Consider the following 17867-nt stretch of genomic DNA (forward strand, 5'->3'; position numbering starts at 1 on the left):
GTTGTTATAATAAACTCCCACTAGATAATTATACTTGCTCTTTTCGTTTTACTTTTTAATGCTATTGTTAGTTGTGCATTGAGCAGTTTTGTCTTTTGAGGACAGCAGAATAAAGGGATTTACCAAAGTCTTCTGAAAATCTGAACACTGTGGTAATATTCAGACCCTCTAAATAATTTATTGAAACCACAGCCAACAATATGAAATTTTCATGTATGGGTATCAAACAGGCAACCTCACATAAACTTGAGAGGCATGAAAAATAAGGTTAGGCTTCAAAAGAAGGGTCAGTGTTCTCAGGCTTAGGAGTAGTGGAAAGGTAATCACAATAACCTACGGTGCTTTATAAGAAAAATCTTATGCTGGTGCAATCCATGGAAGCATGACAAAATCTGAACTGGAAACTTAAGGAGATTGGTGGTGGCTGAATAAGGACAGAAAAAGGACCAGTGTCCAGGCTTGCTTTCTAATCTTTGTAGATAATGAGGTCTAGGAATGACCATCATCTCATCCCATCTGCTCCTGGGACTTTGGATAAGAGAAATAAAACACTATGAATGGCAAAATAAGTTTCACAAGCATCATGCATGTACTGTTAAAGGGTATACTGCCAGCTGTTATGTTATGCTACTGGCTCTCATATCAACTGTTTTGTTGCCCAGAGGTGCATTTTAACAAATCACTTGATTGGATTTGCGCTTTTTAAACTAAAATGATAAATGATTGTCCTCATTAATCACTACAAGAAGTAGTATTTTGATGATAATTCTTTTTCTGATGTTGTATGCAATGTAATTCTGTGGTTGAATTTTGGCTGTTGGTGGCTTCTCCTAGACACCATTTTTAGAGCTATAGCTGATGAACGTCTTAGGGAAGCAGGTTTTGTTTCATTTCTGTGATTAAACATTGTTCAGGTTGTTCTTTGTCTTTTGTGAGTTGTCAAATGGAGTAATAGACATTTGTTGCTATCCTTTGGACATCAGGAGAATGCTCTTTACTATGATAGTGGTAAAACACTTGAAGAGGTTGCTAATGGGAGGTGGTGGAGGTCCTTTCCCTGAAGACATTCAAAGTCAGGCTTGATGGGGCTCTGAGCGAGCTGATCTAGGTGGGGATGGCCCTGCCTGCTGCCGGGGGGTTGGACTAGATGACCTTTGGAGGTCCCTTCCAAACCAGTTCATTCTAGGATGCTTTGATTCTTCATATTACAGCAGTACTCGCAGAGTTGCTAGGCAGTAATGATACATTTGGCTTAACACAAGAAAGAAGATAAAGATAGTCATTGTCTCTCATGTCCTTGGGTGATCTCTGGGTGTTGGCATGCTTAATTCTTACTCAGCTCCCACTATGGGTGATAGCTGGCCATCTAAATATGAACTAGGTAATTAAGTTACTCTGTGTGAGTGACTCTTGGTGGAATTAATCTTAGTTTGGCCGTCCTCAGTGTTGGTGTGTACAGCTGAGCTTTACAGTCTAGGCCTCCTTTACAGTCAGTGGGAAGAACTGGGCATTTCTGGAGTGTGATTCATTTGGCCTGTTTTAGTCACCAACATTTGGGTGAGATTTACAGGCTAAATGGGTGACATAAATAGAGAAGATGTTCTCAGGAGCTTTATATAGCAGTAGCACATATTCACTTGGCCACTGGCAGAAGCTTCCATCTACTCTTTCCACAAAGCTGCCTGAACCATGGGAATAGAGAACAAGCCTCTCCCTGTGCCAGCTGATACTCACTTTTCCCATACCAGATGCAATTCCTGCAGCCAAGGGACAGTGTCTGGGTCACACAGAGGCTGGAGTTTAAAATTTTAGGATACTTGCTCAGGTGAGAGCCTTAATGGCTCATCTGTTAGGTAGGAAGCAGGCTGCTATGACAACAGCCAGTCATATCCCTCCTCTGTCAGGTGTCTGGGCTGTTCTGAAGTGTTTGGTGATGCCAACTGGGACAAAGAGCTGCTGCTCAACGTGGCAAGTTTCTGGTGGCTTTGAATATGGTCAGGAGCATTAAGTTATGGATTTGGACGCATGTTAAGTCAGGCTCTTTGGTCTAATACTGGAATCATGCACTCATTTTTGGTGCTGGAGTCCGTTCATAGGTCTAATCATGTGAGCAGTCCTTTGCAGTTTATGAATATAAGAATTAGGACTGCTTATATTGCTGCTCATGTCATTATCTTGTTATGAACATCCTACAGTGTTACTCCTACAATGTCTCTGCAAAGAGTTCTTAAGGCTGATAGCCTGCTCTTTGCATCAATGACAAGTGACGACTCTGTCATGTTACTGACATCTTGCCACACATCTGCAATCTATTTTCAGTTCTCTGTTGCTCATCACCAATTTAGGAGAGAAGCTGAAAAGCTATGGAGATGAAGATATTCGATGGAGCATGGGGCAAAGTGATACTAGACTCACTTTTACTCTGTACAGACTAAGTCTCAACATTTATGCATTTTTACTGCCCTCTTCCCAGGAGAGATTGGTAACTGAAGCTGTGTATGAAGTCATCATAGGTTAGATGTTCGACCTGCCATCAGTGGACTTTCAAGAATTTCACTGCTGTGCTGCTGTGAATTTAGTGCTGTGGTGTGAGCTTTAGGAAACCATTACTTAAATGAGAAAGCTTTGGTTCTAAGAGTGCTGTCCCTTGCCTAAGACTGTTTGTTTAATCGTGCTGAAATGTCTTTCTCTTTTTGTTTTCTTCCACCTGCCCAGGGAAAGGAACAGTATGAGTGGGAATCCTATAGGGCTTCTGCTTTTGTTCACGATGGATGAGGTGTAGGCCTGTGATTCATGCTGTGGATACCTGTCTGTGGTGGTTTAGCTGTTATCCTGCCCCCCCCCCGCCCCCCCCCCCACTTTTAGAAATGCCCCAGCTAACTCAGACGGGCTCTGGGAATATAAATGAAGCTATTTATTTACAGCTAGCACAATATACAAGCAGCTATTTACAGTATATACAGTTATAGACAGAAATATACAAGTTAAAAACAATACAGAAACACAACTCCCCTCCCAGAAACCTGAGTCCCCAGGAGGGGCTCTCAACCACCCCAGCACCTCCCCCTGCCCCTCTCAACCTTACCCCAATCCTGAGAAAGAAAAGAGGTGCAGCCAAGAGGTTAAGGAGCAAGGTTAGTGGCAGTGAGGTTAAGGAGATGTTGCTTAGCCTGAAGCCAAAAGCAGAGAGAGAAAATGGTGAAAGTTATCTAATGTTTACTTTCTTGTTCCTATACTTCTCAGCGAGACTGTGAGAGAAGTTGACATCACAACTGTTTTCCTTTTCACAGCTAAATTATCTACTTTCTCTCACCAAAACATTCTATCCTGCTTCAAACTAGCACACTGTCTGACACCCATGTTTGAAACTGATGCGTAATTGTGACTTCCTGGACTTCAGTTTCTTTTGAAAGCAAAGTATTTGTGCAGCAAAAGTTAGTTGTATGTCACTAGTATTCTTTAATTCCTTTTATTGCTTGTAAGGTTCTAAGTGTAACAGTTTCTGGATTCTTGTTCAAATGCATACTCACCATTAATTAACAAATGCCTTTATCAACACATGATTTCGAATGCATGCCTCTAAACATCTACCTGAGTATTTATAGATTGCTTCTCACTGTGGTCTCTAAACAATGTGCCTTTAAATAAGGCATCAGGGCCTATTCTCTTTTTATTAGCAATTCAATCTGTAACCTACATTTCGGAGCTGGTCTGGTATTTTAAGGATTTGAGCTTAGTATGTTCTGTGCCCTGTACAGGCACTACAGGTTAGATGCATTGACTGCACTTACGGTATCTTGAGTCAAATGCACTATCTTCCCAGAGAGCAAACCAATCCCTCAGGAGAATGTAAGGCAAATGTTGTGCAATTACTTATATTAAAAGGCTGGGGACTGAGTGGCTGGAAAGCAGCCAGGAGGAAAGAGACCTGGGGGTACTGATAGATAGTAGGCTGAAGATGAGCCAGCAGTGTGCCCAGGTGGCCAAGAGAGCCAATGGCATCCTGGCCTGCATCAGGAACAGTGTGGCCAGTAGGACAAGGGAGGTTATTCTGCCCCTGTACTCAGCACTGGTCAGGCCACACCTTGAGTCCTGTGTCCAGTTCTGGGCTCCTCAATTCAAGAGAGATGTTGAGATGCTGGAACATGTCCAGAGAAGAGCGACAAAGCTGGTGAGGGGCCTGGAATACAAACCCTATGAGTAGAGGCTGAGGGAGCTGGGGTTGTTTAGCCTGGAGAAGAGGAGGCTCAGGGGTGACCTCATTGCTGTCTACAACTACCCTGAAGAGACATTGTAGCCAGGTGGGGGGTTGGTCTCTTCTCCCAGGCAACCAGCAATAGAACAAGGGGACACAGTCTCAAGTTGTGCTGGGGAAAGTATAGGCTGGATGTTAGGAGGAAGTTCTTCAGAGAGAGAGAGTGATTTCCCATTGGAATGGGCTGCCCAGGGAGGTGGTGGAGTCACCGTCCCTGGAGGTGTTCAAGAACAGACTGAATGAGGCACTTGGTGCCATGGTCTAGTTGACTGGATGGGGCTGGGTGCTGGGTTGGACTGGATGATCTTGGAGGTCTCTTCCAACTTGGTTGATTCTATGATACTATAGAGTATGTGTAGCATGTAACACTGGAAACAGTGACAGTTCATAATAATTAGCATGCATTTTCTTAAATATCTCTAGTGGGTTTGAGTGCCTTTTAAGATGATCATAAAGTCCTCCAAGCAATAGAGTGAGTCCTAAGGGGACAGGGGTGGTCCCAAAATACAGTGATACTGGTTTCTGGTACCATGCTGTTCCAAGTAGTGCCTAGCTGATAACACTTGCTCCTCTCCTCCCTGGGAAGAGCACACATCTCTGCTTATCTCATGGGGGTGTGGGGGGGAGATGGCTACTAGCTGGCAGGGGAATTTTTGAGGTGTCACAAGGCTTGCTGAGGCCTTGTGGGCCTGGGAGGGGGAGGCCAGTTTTGGCCTGCTGAGGTTCAGTAGGGTGGAAGATCCTGAAAGCTCTTGGTCTGATAGGCTTGGCCTAGTTTGTGAATGTGTTCATTCTACCTGAATGCCTTCTATGGATGTACTTGTAAATAGAATCTCCATTTAAACTTCTAACCAATGTGCACCGGTCTTCTTTTACTCCCCAGAAGGAATAAATATCTTTTCTCTCCTCTGATCTTGAGTGGCTCATGGCTCATACCAGCACAATATCTGACTATAGCTATACTGCAAAACCCACTTTGTCTTTCCTGTTATGCTGCTACCTCCACTTGTGGTATGAATTCTGCAGCATCTTTTCCATCTTCTTCCTGACCTGCTCCCTCCTTGTGGCATGAATGCTCCTGGCATTGCCAGAGGCACCAGTGTTCCTTTTCCTGTGGGAGGCACCAACTCCAGGGCTCTTGCAGAAACCTTTTGTGGGAAGTGCAAGGTGTCTCTGGGGAAGCTGCCACATCCACTCCATTCCCAAGAAAGTAACACCCCAGGGGTGGAGATGATGGCATTAGCAGGAAGAGGCCAGCCTGTGGGCTCACTTGGCTGGCTACTGTAGTGAGTCCAGGCAAGCAAAACAGTTTGTATGTGTTGAGCATGCACAAAGCTGCAGTCTGCAACTCCACATGTTTTTGGTGGAAAATTGAGCTGGGGGCTCATGGCTCTCGGAGATGCATTTGCTTGTGACCGCAACCACTGCACTCAAAGGAGGGCAGCGTATAGCAGCACTGGAGGTTACTTCTGTAGTATTTCTCAATCCTGATATGATTTTTTTTTTTTTCATGGAGCAATTTTCTAGGCTTTCACAAACTATTTTAGAAGTCTTCCTATCCATGTGATTTGTGGACTGGAAAGTCTCATGACTACCAAGCAAACACCATTCACTTGTTGGGAAGTGAGTCAAGTAAGATGCTGTAAGGGCTGCATAGCAGGTTGTGCTGTGGCTGTTGACCAACATGTGAGGCTGACTCGCACTCTGGTTTTGAGTTTTACAGCTGATTTTGCACCTGGTCTCTCCTCCTGGGCACTGTGTGAATCCCATGTACTGAGTATGTCCAGGGTTTGCAGGCCACAGCTGCAGATCCCATCTCCTCCTTTCATTACCTTCTCTCTGCTACTTTGCCCAGTCCTGGTCCTTTCTTCCGCATTTCTTCTTGTTCCTAAGAAGTCTCTCTTCCCTATGCCTCCTCCGTCCCAGTACACTCATTGTCCTCTTTCTTTTGGATCTGCTTTTGTGTCTCCTAAGTTTAAGTTACTGAAGATGATGCTGGTCAGACTTCACAAACAACTTTCTGCACCTTTTCCAGCTTTTTAAGAAGTGAGAATCTGCCGAATTGATGTTTTCTCATCAGAAGGCTTAGCACTTTTGATAAAGATCCTTCTTTTCCCCCCTTTCTTTCCAACAAGACATGACTTTCTCCTTTTAAACACTGAGAAACTTTCCAGATCAAAACATCATCGGAAGTGATATCTCCACAAAGCCCTCTTGCTTCAGCAAAGCAGGATAGCTTGACTGAAATAAATTTCATGGGACTTTATTCAGCAAACCCTATTAGTCAGCGAGAGCTCTAAGAGTGCTAAATGGGGACAGAATCTCCAGAAATATTTTGATGCTAAAAATGAAAGTATCTCTATTCAGCATGTGTGAATGTTGGGTTTTTTAAGTACATTTTTTGTATATAGAGTATAATTTCTTCAGACTTGGAGGATAGCTCTTGTACTTCAGAGGGAAAAAGCTGCTGAAAGCAAAGGACACTGGAATTTTTCAGCCAGGGCAGCACTGTATTTTCCTCTAACCTCATCTCAGAAATGAATGAAGTGTTTTGACTGAAATTCCTTCTTCCTTAAATAATTAAATCAGTCTGAGGCAGACACTTGCTGTGGAAGAAAAAAAAAAATCCCAAGAAGCCCAGGAGGGTAAAAATTGGCAAAGATCTCAGAAACTGAAAATAGAAGGAAATGTTGAGCAACTTTGAAAGTAGCTATTATCAGCTTTGCCTTTAATACTTGCAGTCTGCTGTTGTCTGATCAGTAAGCACCAGAACAGCCATCACATCTCTCCTGCATTTCTCAGGAAGATTCTCTCTCTCTTGCTGGGTAGTTTCAAGGCAGCTGAGGGATTCCTACCTATGTCTGCACCACGGTCTCCCTATTGCCAGAGGCTGTCTCTCACAAGCACCCTTCCTGTCTTTGGTGCAAGGGGTGACATGAGTCAAACCAGGACTCCCTGCTTTCCCTAATGCAGCAGCAAGGAGCAGGGCTGACAACTGTGTGTGCTTTTTGCACTGCCTGTGACCTGCCATCAACTGGGTTAAGTCCATGCACACTACCCTGCCATCCAGCCTGTTTTCTGCCCATTTAAAGCTTCCACTCATCCAAACCAGTATCAGCAAATTTAGTCCAAATGTAACTCAGGTAAACAATATCTGGAGTTCCCCTGGCTGTCTAAGCAGTCCCTTACAATAGGAAAGTCTCCTCACTTCTTCACTCACCCAAGTTCTTTTAACCAAATGAGAACATTTCGCAGAATGGATTGGCATCTGGTCAGACTTGTCAGTGAGACTACTGCTGTGTAACCATTTGGTGCTGTGAGGTGGGTGGTAGGACTGTGCCAGAGCTCCTCTTGTCTCCCTAGCCTTGGGTGCTCCAAGCAGCTGTGCCACTCCAGATGTTTTTCAGTGTCCAAGTGTGTCTTGACTTTGGCCCTTGCTCCTGAAGTGCCATATACTTGGCATTGACCATGCATGGCATAAGGCAGTGGAAAGGCAGAAACAAAGCCTGGCAGAGGACTTCTTGGAGGAACCTTGTTACTCCTGGAAGGGGAAGCTGAAAGCCTTCAGTAGCAAACCCTAATCCCTACATGGAATCATGGTCCTGTTGCTGGGCTGTGTATTAGCACAGCTTTCCTCGTCTTGATCATTAACACTTGGCATGGGGTGTGTTTTCTTTCATTTTGTGGGAATTTGATTCATTTCACTACTGGGTATCGAAAAAAATCATCACTGAGAATGTCATGATTAATTTCTTCCTCTTGAAGAACTATGAAATGGTTCTGAAATGTCTGACATGTGAATAATAACAGCCAAGTGCTCGGGTTTGAAAAATGTGCTAGAGGCGTTGTGCAGGTTCCCAGAGGCTTAATGAGGGAGCCATACTCTGCTGGAAATTTTTCAACAATAAAAATTGACCTATTACATGCTCATGTAAAATGAGGGTTGACAATCACACAAATATGTCCAAAATCAAATACAGACATTGTAAAATATCACTCCTTTCCCACCGAGAAACTGGTCACCTGTTCACAGTAGGCTTTTGCATTATATCCTATTCAGTAGAGAATAAGTTGCTTCCTGCAGGGAAACAAAATGGCAGCAAAGCACTGGCCTGATGCCCTTCTAGCAATGCTTTTCACTGGCTGTTTTGCCAAGTCCTCAAAAATAACTCACAGGCATAGTTTTCCTACATATGTTTTGCCTTTTTGTCAGTTGAAAAGCATGAAGGGAAGAAAAGCTTCTGCGTTATTTGCCACTTCATCAAACACAGGAAAAATTCTTTATTTGCTTGTATGATTTTCTTTCCATGATACTACTTTGATTTTTAAAAGAAATTAATCTTTTTTGGCTGTTCTTCTAACACGGTGACCTCTTAAAAATTGAGCACGTGGTCTAGCCCTGTATCTGCATTCAGGAAGGCATCTATTCACAACACTGAAATTTGGAGTTACAGGAGCAGAAAAGTTGAGTCCTGAAATGATTCAGTATATTACTGAATAAGCAAAGAAAGGAAGATATATAAAGAACTGAAGAATAAATTAAGCATGGTAAATACTGCTCAGAACAAATTCAGCCACTGTCAACATTTGTATGTTCTTTAGATACTTAGCAGTAAGTACCCTGGAGGAAATACTAAGTGGCAGCTAGGATTTAAACGCCCCCACTGTGTGACTACTGAATGTGTCTCACCGGTGGATGAACTGGCAACCACTTTTCAGTACCTTTTTCAGTCATTGGCTCATGATGTTCCCAGCAAGAGAGCAGTATGGGGAAGAGAAACATGATGTAAAGAGGGGTTAAGTGTTCATCGGCAATCTCTCAGAAGTGCCAATTCTGTGTGTTAAGGGGGTAGGGAAGGATTAAAGTATGGAAGACAAACCAGTGTGGTAACGAAGGTCTTGATGCTTCTCCAGTGTATGAGGCTCTGAGTTACAATACTCACCTTCAGCAAAGAGATGTTTTTGTGTGGATCTCCTTGCAGGTTCTTTGCCTATTGTAGTGCAGTTTTTGAAAAGTCAAGTCATTTGCAGTAGGATATAAATTTGCAATGCAGTTTTTCTACATTTAAATATGGGTGAAGATTGTAGAAAAGGATGATACGAGACAGAAAAGAGAGACAAATATGTTGCTAAGGGATAAGGTTTAGCCCCAGAGTTCCTACAGTTAGAGAATGGTTGGGCTAGATGATCTTAAAGGTTTTTCCTACCCAAACAATTCCATGATTGTATAATACTACCTGAAAGTTACCGAAGTAAAAGTGAGAGAATTATTGTGTACAAGAATTAAACATAGCAACATTTGTTAGTACTAACAAAGAATAATATCTACCAGTGTTACTAGTAGATATTACTTGCATGGCTACTGTTTAAGAGATCCTTAGATAGTAAAATAAATCAATGAGTTATTTAAATACAGCTGCTGTATAGTGGCTCATGCCCATGTAGCCAACGTGTGTAGTACTGTAGTGTGCATGGTAACCACAGCTTAGTAGTCTGTTTCTGGCCGGAATCCTGGTTATTTCATTGCTTTTATGTCTTGACAATTCTTGAGAAGCCCTATATTACAATTATGTATTTTACAAACTCATTGTACATTTGATGTGCAGCATAGTTTGTGCTTTGAGCAAAGGCAGCTTTGCTAGCAGCAGCAGTCATAACCACCCTTTTGATGATCCTTTCACATCCTGTTGTAATGCTCAATTTGTGTCTGATTCCTGCTGCAAGTGATTACTGGTACAGGACTTATGATCCACTTAGGAGTAGAAGCTGAGTGCAACACTAATAAAAGCCAGTTGTTTACCTCTAAAACAGATGTTTGGGTTTTTTTTTTCTGAAGAAACCCTGAGGGAGCTGTACAGGAACATACTGAAACTTGGTGTGCGCAGCCTGAACGTTAAATGGGCTGTGTGAGGAAATGGAATGGCAAAGCCAATTTAAAGTCACCGAAGTGTCATAAATATTGAGGGAATTCAGGTGAATGATGGGATCTCGCTCAAGGGCAAGAGTCTGCTCATAGAATGTGCACAAGATCTTAAGTACTGCTTGCATGTAATGACACCTTTTCTTTCATTTCAGTGACTATTTCAACAAGTACCTTCTTTGATGGTTTACTGGTGACTGGGCTCTACACCTCTACCAGTGCTCAGGCGTCCCAGAGTGTTGGTGGTTCCAGTGCTTTTGGATTTGGTAAGTCCAGTGTAATTTACATTCTGCAACACAGAATAATGAATATTTGGTCATATGGAGGACATCAGTAACACAGCTGCTGAGAACAGGCTTATTTAGACTGAGTGATCAACAAGACCTGGAAGTCAGCAGGCATCAGTGAGATAAGGCAGTGGTGGCTTTTAGACAGCTTTTATTTCTTCCTCCACTTTCTTATTCTTTGCTCAGCCCTGGTACTGGTGTACTGAATTACAAGAATTAAAAGACAAAAGCCTCAGCAGCCAAACTGGGTAAAATAGCCATTTCTAAATAGTGTGACATTTCATATAAGCTAAAACGTTTAACCCAAAGCATCCACTTGTTCTTGGGCTGAAAACCTGATTCCTTTGAGCTTATATTAGCCTACGTTTTCAATTCATTTAACAATAGCTTCTTCCTTAAAACCAGAGTGCTGGTCAAGGCATTTTATATAACAAGTTATTTTACATGTACAAACCCCAGAACTGTACAAAAAGGGACAAGACAGATTTTGCAGAATTGTGATATAGTTGATGTTCTGTGCAGCATTCTGCAGTAGCAGCCAGGCTAGTTGTGTTAAGGACAAGTGGTTTTGAAAAGTCTAAGTTTGTGAGTTTGTGCAGCTGTATCTTTTACAGGCCATTTAGCAGCATGCTTCTATATCCTTACAAATAATTGTAAGAATTGTTTCTCTCCAATTGGAGGACCTCAGTGGCCCCTAATGAGCACTCTGGGATGAAGATACAAAAGTCATGTGGGACATTAACTGCATTGTTTTTGCAGGAGTTTGAATATTCATTTGTCTTTTAAGGGTCAACTTCAGTACTTCATAATCTTTCATGGTAGTTATCTCTGATATAATGCATTTGAAATATGAGTGACATGAGCACACATCATACAGCAGTCAAATCTCAGCTTGTAAATGAAAGAATGCAATGTAAATAGCACATCAATTAAAACTATATTGAATAATAATTGATGAAGGGCTTTACCTCTGTGGATAGCACCACAGATCAATGCCAAACCTTCTGCTTGGCCCTTCGATGGGAAATGGACAGTTGCAATAAGTATTTCATGTCAGCTGCAACAGATATTTCATGTCTTGTGCACAATGGACTGAAATACTCTTTTTTTTTTTTTTCTGGAAGAAGTAATACTGCTGGTTTTCCTTTCCTACTGTACTCTTTACAGGATCTAATGGACTAAATGAGATAGAGAGCACTTATCAGTGTGAAAGTTTTGGCATGGACAAGTTACTGGCAACCTATTATCTTGCCATAGAACAGCTGTTTGTATTGCGTAATAGGGGATATCATGACCCTGTATGGCAACCTCACTTGGTAAAATATACAGGTCATGTTTAGTTACTTCTAAATATTTAAGGATGGAAATTAGGCACAATTTTAGGATTGTGCATTTACAAAGTGGGCCTGTTTGTTCCTAAATTTGTAACTTCATGTGGAAAACAGGCCTTTTACAGTGGATACCTTACTGAGAAGTGAAAGTAACACATGTGAGTCAAAAAGAGGTAGCCTTTTTTAACTTGACAAAGGTAATTTTCTAGCTCTTTCTGTCTTTTGACCATTCAATTACTGGCAGGATAATCAACAACTATCTGGTGACACATCTTCTGTGGACCAAAAGAGAATAAAGGCCTACAGAAGCCAAAGTGGTGTGAAAGCAGTCATGCCTGCTGGAGGTGCCTCATTTTGCTCCTCAGTATGTACTGTCAAGCACCACAGGCAGAGGTCTGCTGCCCTGTCTCTAGCATGGCTTCATCCAGGCTGGAGAGAGCCTGCTGCCATCTTTGACCTTTCTTTTGAACTTCCTGTAGGCAAACTCTAGGGTTGGTTGTGCTACAATTGTTAGTTATGTGATGTTTTAAATAAAAAAAATCTCATTTTGCTGTTTTTCTTTGGCTCTTAAGTGTGAATATCTATTGAAAAAAAGTCTAAGTATTTCAAAAGAGCTGACGCTCTTATGCAGTGTCTGCAGTCACAGTAAAAAAGCAAAAAGTGAAGAAAAAATGGTGGTAACTTTTAATTTTCTATAAATGCTCAATCTGTGATGTACTGATGGTTCCATTTTGAGAAGCACATGAACTCTCTTCTTTGCAGTGAGATCTGAGAAGGCTGGCCTCTTGCAAAACTCATTTAGCAGATGAATGATAGACTTTTCAAAGCAATTTGGTATTTTACAGTCTAACAACACTGTGAAATCTATCATCTGCAGTAGAAGAAAGTATCCACAGTATCTAATGTATTGTTTAATAAAATAGTAGCGAAGAATTGCATTGTTTCATTTTCTGAGGGAAGCAAAGTGCTTTCTCCAGAAACCTTGGATCCATTTCCTATCAATGAAGAGCTGCATCTGCTTTCCAACAAGTTGCGATGTTCAGATTAGATTTAGCTTGATGGAACTGATTTTTGTTTGAATGTAGAGGACAATGTCAGGTACAGAGACCTCAATGCAAAGGCTTACATGATTTATCACAGATCAGATGGGAGGGGCTGAAGACAGCAGTATTCTGGAATTGGGTTGGCAGTGACTGCTTGGGGAGCAAGGAAGAGTGGCTTTTTCCCTTGCAGTATTATCCTTGAAGTGCTTGTGTCTGTGTTACACAGGAGATGACACTAGATAACGATAATCTTCCAGTCTGCACCAACAGCATGAAGTCTTCCCAACATACGGATCTGTCTTCTGTGCCATAGGCATTGTGTTGTGGCTACAATTATCTTTTAGTTACCCATTTATGAAGTCACTTGATGGAGACACTATCATTGTCAGTTATCACAGTCAACCTTGTCAAGAAGCTTTAGGAAAGAAATGAAAATATGTTAGTGGTAGCAGAGTTACAGTATCACAGTATCACAGTATCATCAGGTTTGGAAGAGACCTCACAGATCATCAAGTCCAACCCTTTACCACAGAGCTCAAGGCTAGACCATGGCACCAAGTGCCACGTCCAACCTTGCCTTGAACAGCTCCAGGGATGGTGACTCCACCACCTCCCCGGGCAGCCCATTCCAGTGTCCAATGACTCTCTCAGTGAAGAACTTTCTCCTCACCTCCAGCCTAAATCTCCCCTGGCACAGCCTGAGGCTGTGTCCTCTTGTTCTGGTGCTGGCCACCTGAGAGAAGAGAGCAACCTCCTCCTGGCCACAACCACCCTTCAGGTAGTTGTAGACAGCAATAAGGTCACCCCTGAGCCTCCTCTTCTCCAGGCTAAACAATCCCAGCTCCCTCAGCCTCTCCTCGTAGGGCTGTGCTCAAGGCCTCTCACCAGTCTCGTCGCCCTTCTCTGGACACGCTCAAGCAAGGGCTATGTTCTCTTTCTGTTTCAGTATGTATTATGTAGCCAAAGAAATAGATCCTGGTTTCCTCTGTGGTATTTTTCTGATAGGAAACTTGCTGAGATGTTTATTTGGAAAGCCTCCTAACAGCTTTTTTAAAGGAAAACTGGATGAGCTTTTGGAGAAAGAAATTTAATAGTGGTCATAAATATTCATCTTTTGTCCTAAGCTGAACCATTTCTGGGTTCAGATAAAGGCAAAGCTAAAGCTGTAAAGCTAAAATTAGAACTGGGATAAAACATAAATGTATATTTGAAGTCTTACTAAGAAAGTTGTGAGGATCTTTAAGCAAAGCAACGATTCTTATTTATAGCTTTTTAGAAGAGCATTTTTTCATTTTCTAGATCACTTGATACAGTAGATATCTAAGTTGCACCTGTTCAGTAACAGTTCACTCTCCTGATCAATGCAGTGTGTACCTGGGAGTCATTTCCACATCCTTCAGCATTGCATATTGAAGCCTGAGGAGAAATCCTACATTTTACCTGCCCCTTTTCTTAGCCACACTGATAATCCTCACAGTCATTCATACACTGTCTCTGGAGATGAATTTTGGACTCCTGTAGGATCTCTTAATCCCTCTGTGTCCTTCCTTTCTTTTGCTTTTGACTTGAGGGTTCTTGGCCTTGTTTTGACAGCTTGAGACATTTCTTGGCTGTGCTCTGTGGTTTACCAGCCTATCAAGACTAACTTCCTATACAGCCAGGATGTCCACACCAGGATGTGATGGTTTGGAAGTTATCTACCCCCTGACTCCTGTGAAATCATCCAGACTAGACTCAGACAGCTGGAAGTTAAGGAATGAAGCTTTATATTCACAGCTTAGCACAATATACAAGCAGATATTTACAATATATACGAAAATATGCAAGTTGAAGGTAATGCAGAAACACAATACCTCTTCCAGAAATCAGGAGTCCCTGGGAGGGGCTTCCAATCACCCTTCCACTTTCTTTCCACCCCTCGACCTTATCCAGGAGTATGCCTTACATGCAAGGTGAGGTTGGAGGATTGACAAGGGGAGGGGGGGGTTGGAAGCTGAAGGATTAGTTACGCAGGAGAAGCCCAGGGAGAAACACACACTCTGAGACAGATACTGTCTTATCTCTGTTTGCGTTCTTGCTTTTAAACATCTCAGCAAGTAAATGAGTGAAGTAGACATCACCATTTTTTCCTTTTCACAGTGAATAATCTCATTTTTCTCACTAAAATATTCCAGTTTGCCTCAAACTAGCACAATCACTCAGTTTTGCTGAGGATGATCTGTCTAATCTAAAACACCATTTGCAGTAATGAATATTGCAAGTTCAATTTACACTTTATTCTGGCTAAGTTGGATATAGGTGATTCAAAAGCTCAGAAAACAGCAAACAGTTTATCTCCTCACAGATGAGATGAGAACAGGGACTCCCAGTTGACACTGGGTTTGTGTTCACATACTGTAGATTCTTTCATTGGACACCATGAAATACCTAGAACAGAAAACTCCTAACAGCTTGTATTATACACTCTGGATTTAAACTCTCTCAGCTAAAGTTAGATTTCTCTGTGGATTACACTGGATTTCACAGTTCTCCTGTATTGCCCAGTAGGTATGACCAGGACCTTCAGCAGAAGCCACCTCTCGGACAGGTTTCCCTTCACCCAAAGGAGAAAATAACCAGTTTTTCTTAACAGATTCTTTTCACATACAACATGAACTTTATCACTATCTACTGTTTATACCATATTTGATTGTGCAGGTCCTGCTCTGTTTACAGAACTCTTACTATTTACTGACAAGGCTGCTTGTACTAAAAGCTTGTCCCAATTTTTCTGAGTTTTAGGGTAGTTTTCAGCAAACCGTTGTAGTGCTCAATCTTCCCTGAAGCTGGTGCATAGTAGAGTATGTGGTAGATCCACTCAATACCATTTTTTTTGGCACAGTTTTTTACAAGCTTGTTCTTGAAATGAGTGCCATTGTCTCACTCAATTCTCTCTAGAGTTCCATGTCTCCACATGATTTGTCTTTCCAAAGCAAGAAAGGTGTTACGTGCAGTAGCATGTGGAACTGGATAGGTTTCCAACCATCCAGTGCTGGCCTCTACCATTGTCAGCACATACTGCTTGCCAGAACGAGATTGAGGTAAAGTGATGTAGTCAATCTGCCAGGCTTCACCATACTTGTACTTTGACCATCTCTCACCATACCACAAGGGTTTGATTCGCTTAGCCTGCTTAATAGCAGCATGAATGTCACAGTCATGGATGACCTGCATGATAGCATCCATGGATAAGTCAATTGACCTATTGCATGCCCATTGGTAGGTTGCATCTCTGCCTTGATGTCCATACAAATCGTGGGTCCACCAAGCTAAGAACAGTTCACCTTGGTGTTTCCAATCAAGGTCAAGATCAGAGTTTGTGTACCTTTACTGAAATTCTCTCCAGCCGTGCATCAATGTCCTGCCATAGATCAGCACACCAAATAGGCTTTCCTTTCCTCTGCCAAACATTCTTTTTCTAATTTTTTAGCCAACCCCGTAGAGTATTGTCTACCATCCATGAGTCAGTGTAGAGGTAAAGGATAGGCCAGTTTTCATGTTCAGCCACATCAAGAGCTTCTACCTCAGCAAATTGACTAGTTCACCTTCTCCATCTCTTGTTTCAGTAACTCTCCTGGTAGAACTCCAGACTGCTGATTTCCATCTTTGCTTGTTCCCAACAAGAGGAACCATCTGTGAACAAAGAAAGCATAGTTCTTTTCCTGATCAGAGAGATCACCATAAGGATGAGCTTCTTCAGCATAAGTTACTCTCTCCTCTGGAGGTTTTGTATAGTCCATGCCTTCTGGCCAGTTGGTGATCACTTCCAGACCAGGGCAATTGAGATTACCCATTAGTGCCATCCATTTAGACCAGGTTGCATCTGTTGCATGATGCTGTGATGAACTTTTGCTTTTGAACGTGCAGTTTAGAATTGGTGATCTAGGACCTAAAAGCAATTGTGACTCCGTTCCAATCACCTCAGAAGCTGCTTCCACTCCTTCATAGGCTGCTAGTATTTCTTTCTCTGTTGGGGTGTAATTTGCCTCTGAACCTCTGTAGCTACGACCCCAGAAACCAAGTGGACGACCACGTGTCTCATTTGGAGCTCTCTGCCAAAGACTCCAAGTTGGACCATTGTCACTGGCAGCCGTGTACAGAATGTTCTTAATGTCCGGACCAGATCTCACAGGTCCCAAGCCCACTGCATGGACTATTTCTCACTTAATCTGATCAAAGGCTGCTTGTTGTTCAGGTCCCCACTCAAAATCTTTTCTCTTACAAGTCACATCATGCAGAGGTTTGACAATTTGACTGAAACCAGGAATGTGTAGTCTCCAAAATCCCACCACACCAAGGAAAGAAAGTGTGTCCTTCTTATTGGTGGGAACTGCCATGGTAGAGACTTTGTTGATCACGTCCTGAGGAATGTAACAGCGACCATCCTGCCACCGCACTCCCAGAAACTGAATTTCTCTGGCAGGTCCTTTGACCTTGTCTCTCTTAATGGCAAAACCTGCTTGCAACAGAATGTCAATGATTTTGTTACCTTTCTCAAAGACTTCCTCAGCAGTTTGGCCCCACACAATGATGTCGTCGATGTAGTGGATGTGCTCTGGAGCTTTACCTTTCTCCAGTGCATTGTGGATGACTGAGTGACAGATGGTTGAGCTGTGTTTCCACCCCTGAGGCAAACGATTGAACTGGTACTGGATTCCTCTCCAGGTGAATGCAAACTGAGGCCTGCACTCCTTTGCTATGGGAATAGAGAAGAAAGCATTAGCAATGTCTATGGTTGCATACCATTTAGCCTCCTTCGATTCCAGCTCGTACTGGAGCTCCAGCATGTCCGGCACAGCTGCACTCATGGGTGGCGTCACCTCGTTGAGGGCACGAAAATCTACTGTGAGATGCCAGTTTCTGTTAGGCTTGTGCACAGGCCAGATAGGACTGTTGAAAGGTGAATGAGCTTTCTCGATGACAGCCTGACTCTCCAGTTGACGAATCAGCTGATGAATGGGCAACAAAGAGTCACAGTTAGTTCTGTACTGC

At 42.5% G+C, this 17867-nt stretch overlaps 1 protein-coding gene across 2 annotated transcripts in view; it reads left to right on the forward strand.

The window, feature by feature from the left end:
* Positions 1 to 17867, forward strand: part of RELN (reelin) — a 314867-nt gene that overhangs the window by 34372 nt on the left and 262628 nt on the right. For both annotated transcript variants that reach the window (XM_064142519.1, XM_064142520.1), the window contains exon 2: positions 10331 to 10441. In XM_064142519.1, coding sequence (XP_063998589.1) covers positions 10331 to 10441 — 111 coding nt within the window. The remainder of the gene's footprint in view (positions 1 to 10330; positions 10442 to 17867) is intronic.

The sequence above is a fragment of the Pogoniulus pusillus genome, chromosome 4, assembly GCF_015220805.1.
Source record: "Pogoniulus pusillus isolate bPogPus1 chromosome 4, bPogPus1.pri, whole genome shotgun sequence".
NCBI lineage: Eukaryota > Metazoa > Chordata > Aves > Piciformes > Lybiidae > Pogoniulus > Pogoniulus pusillus.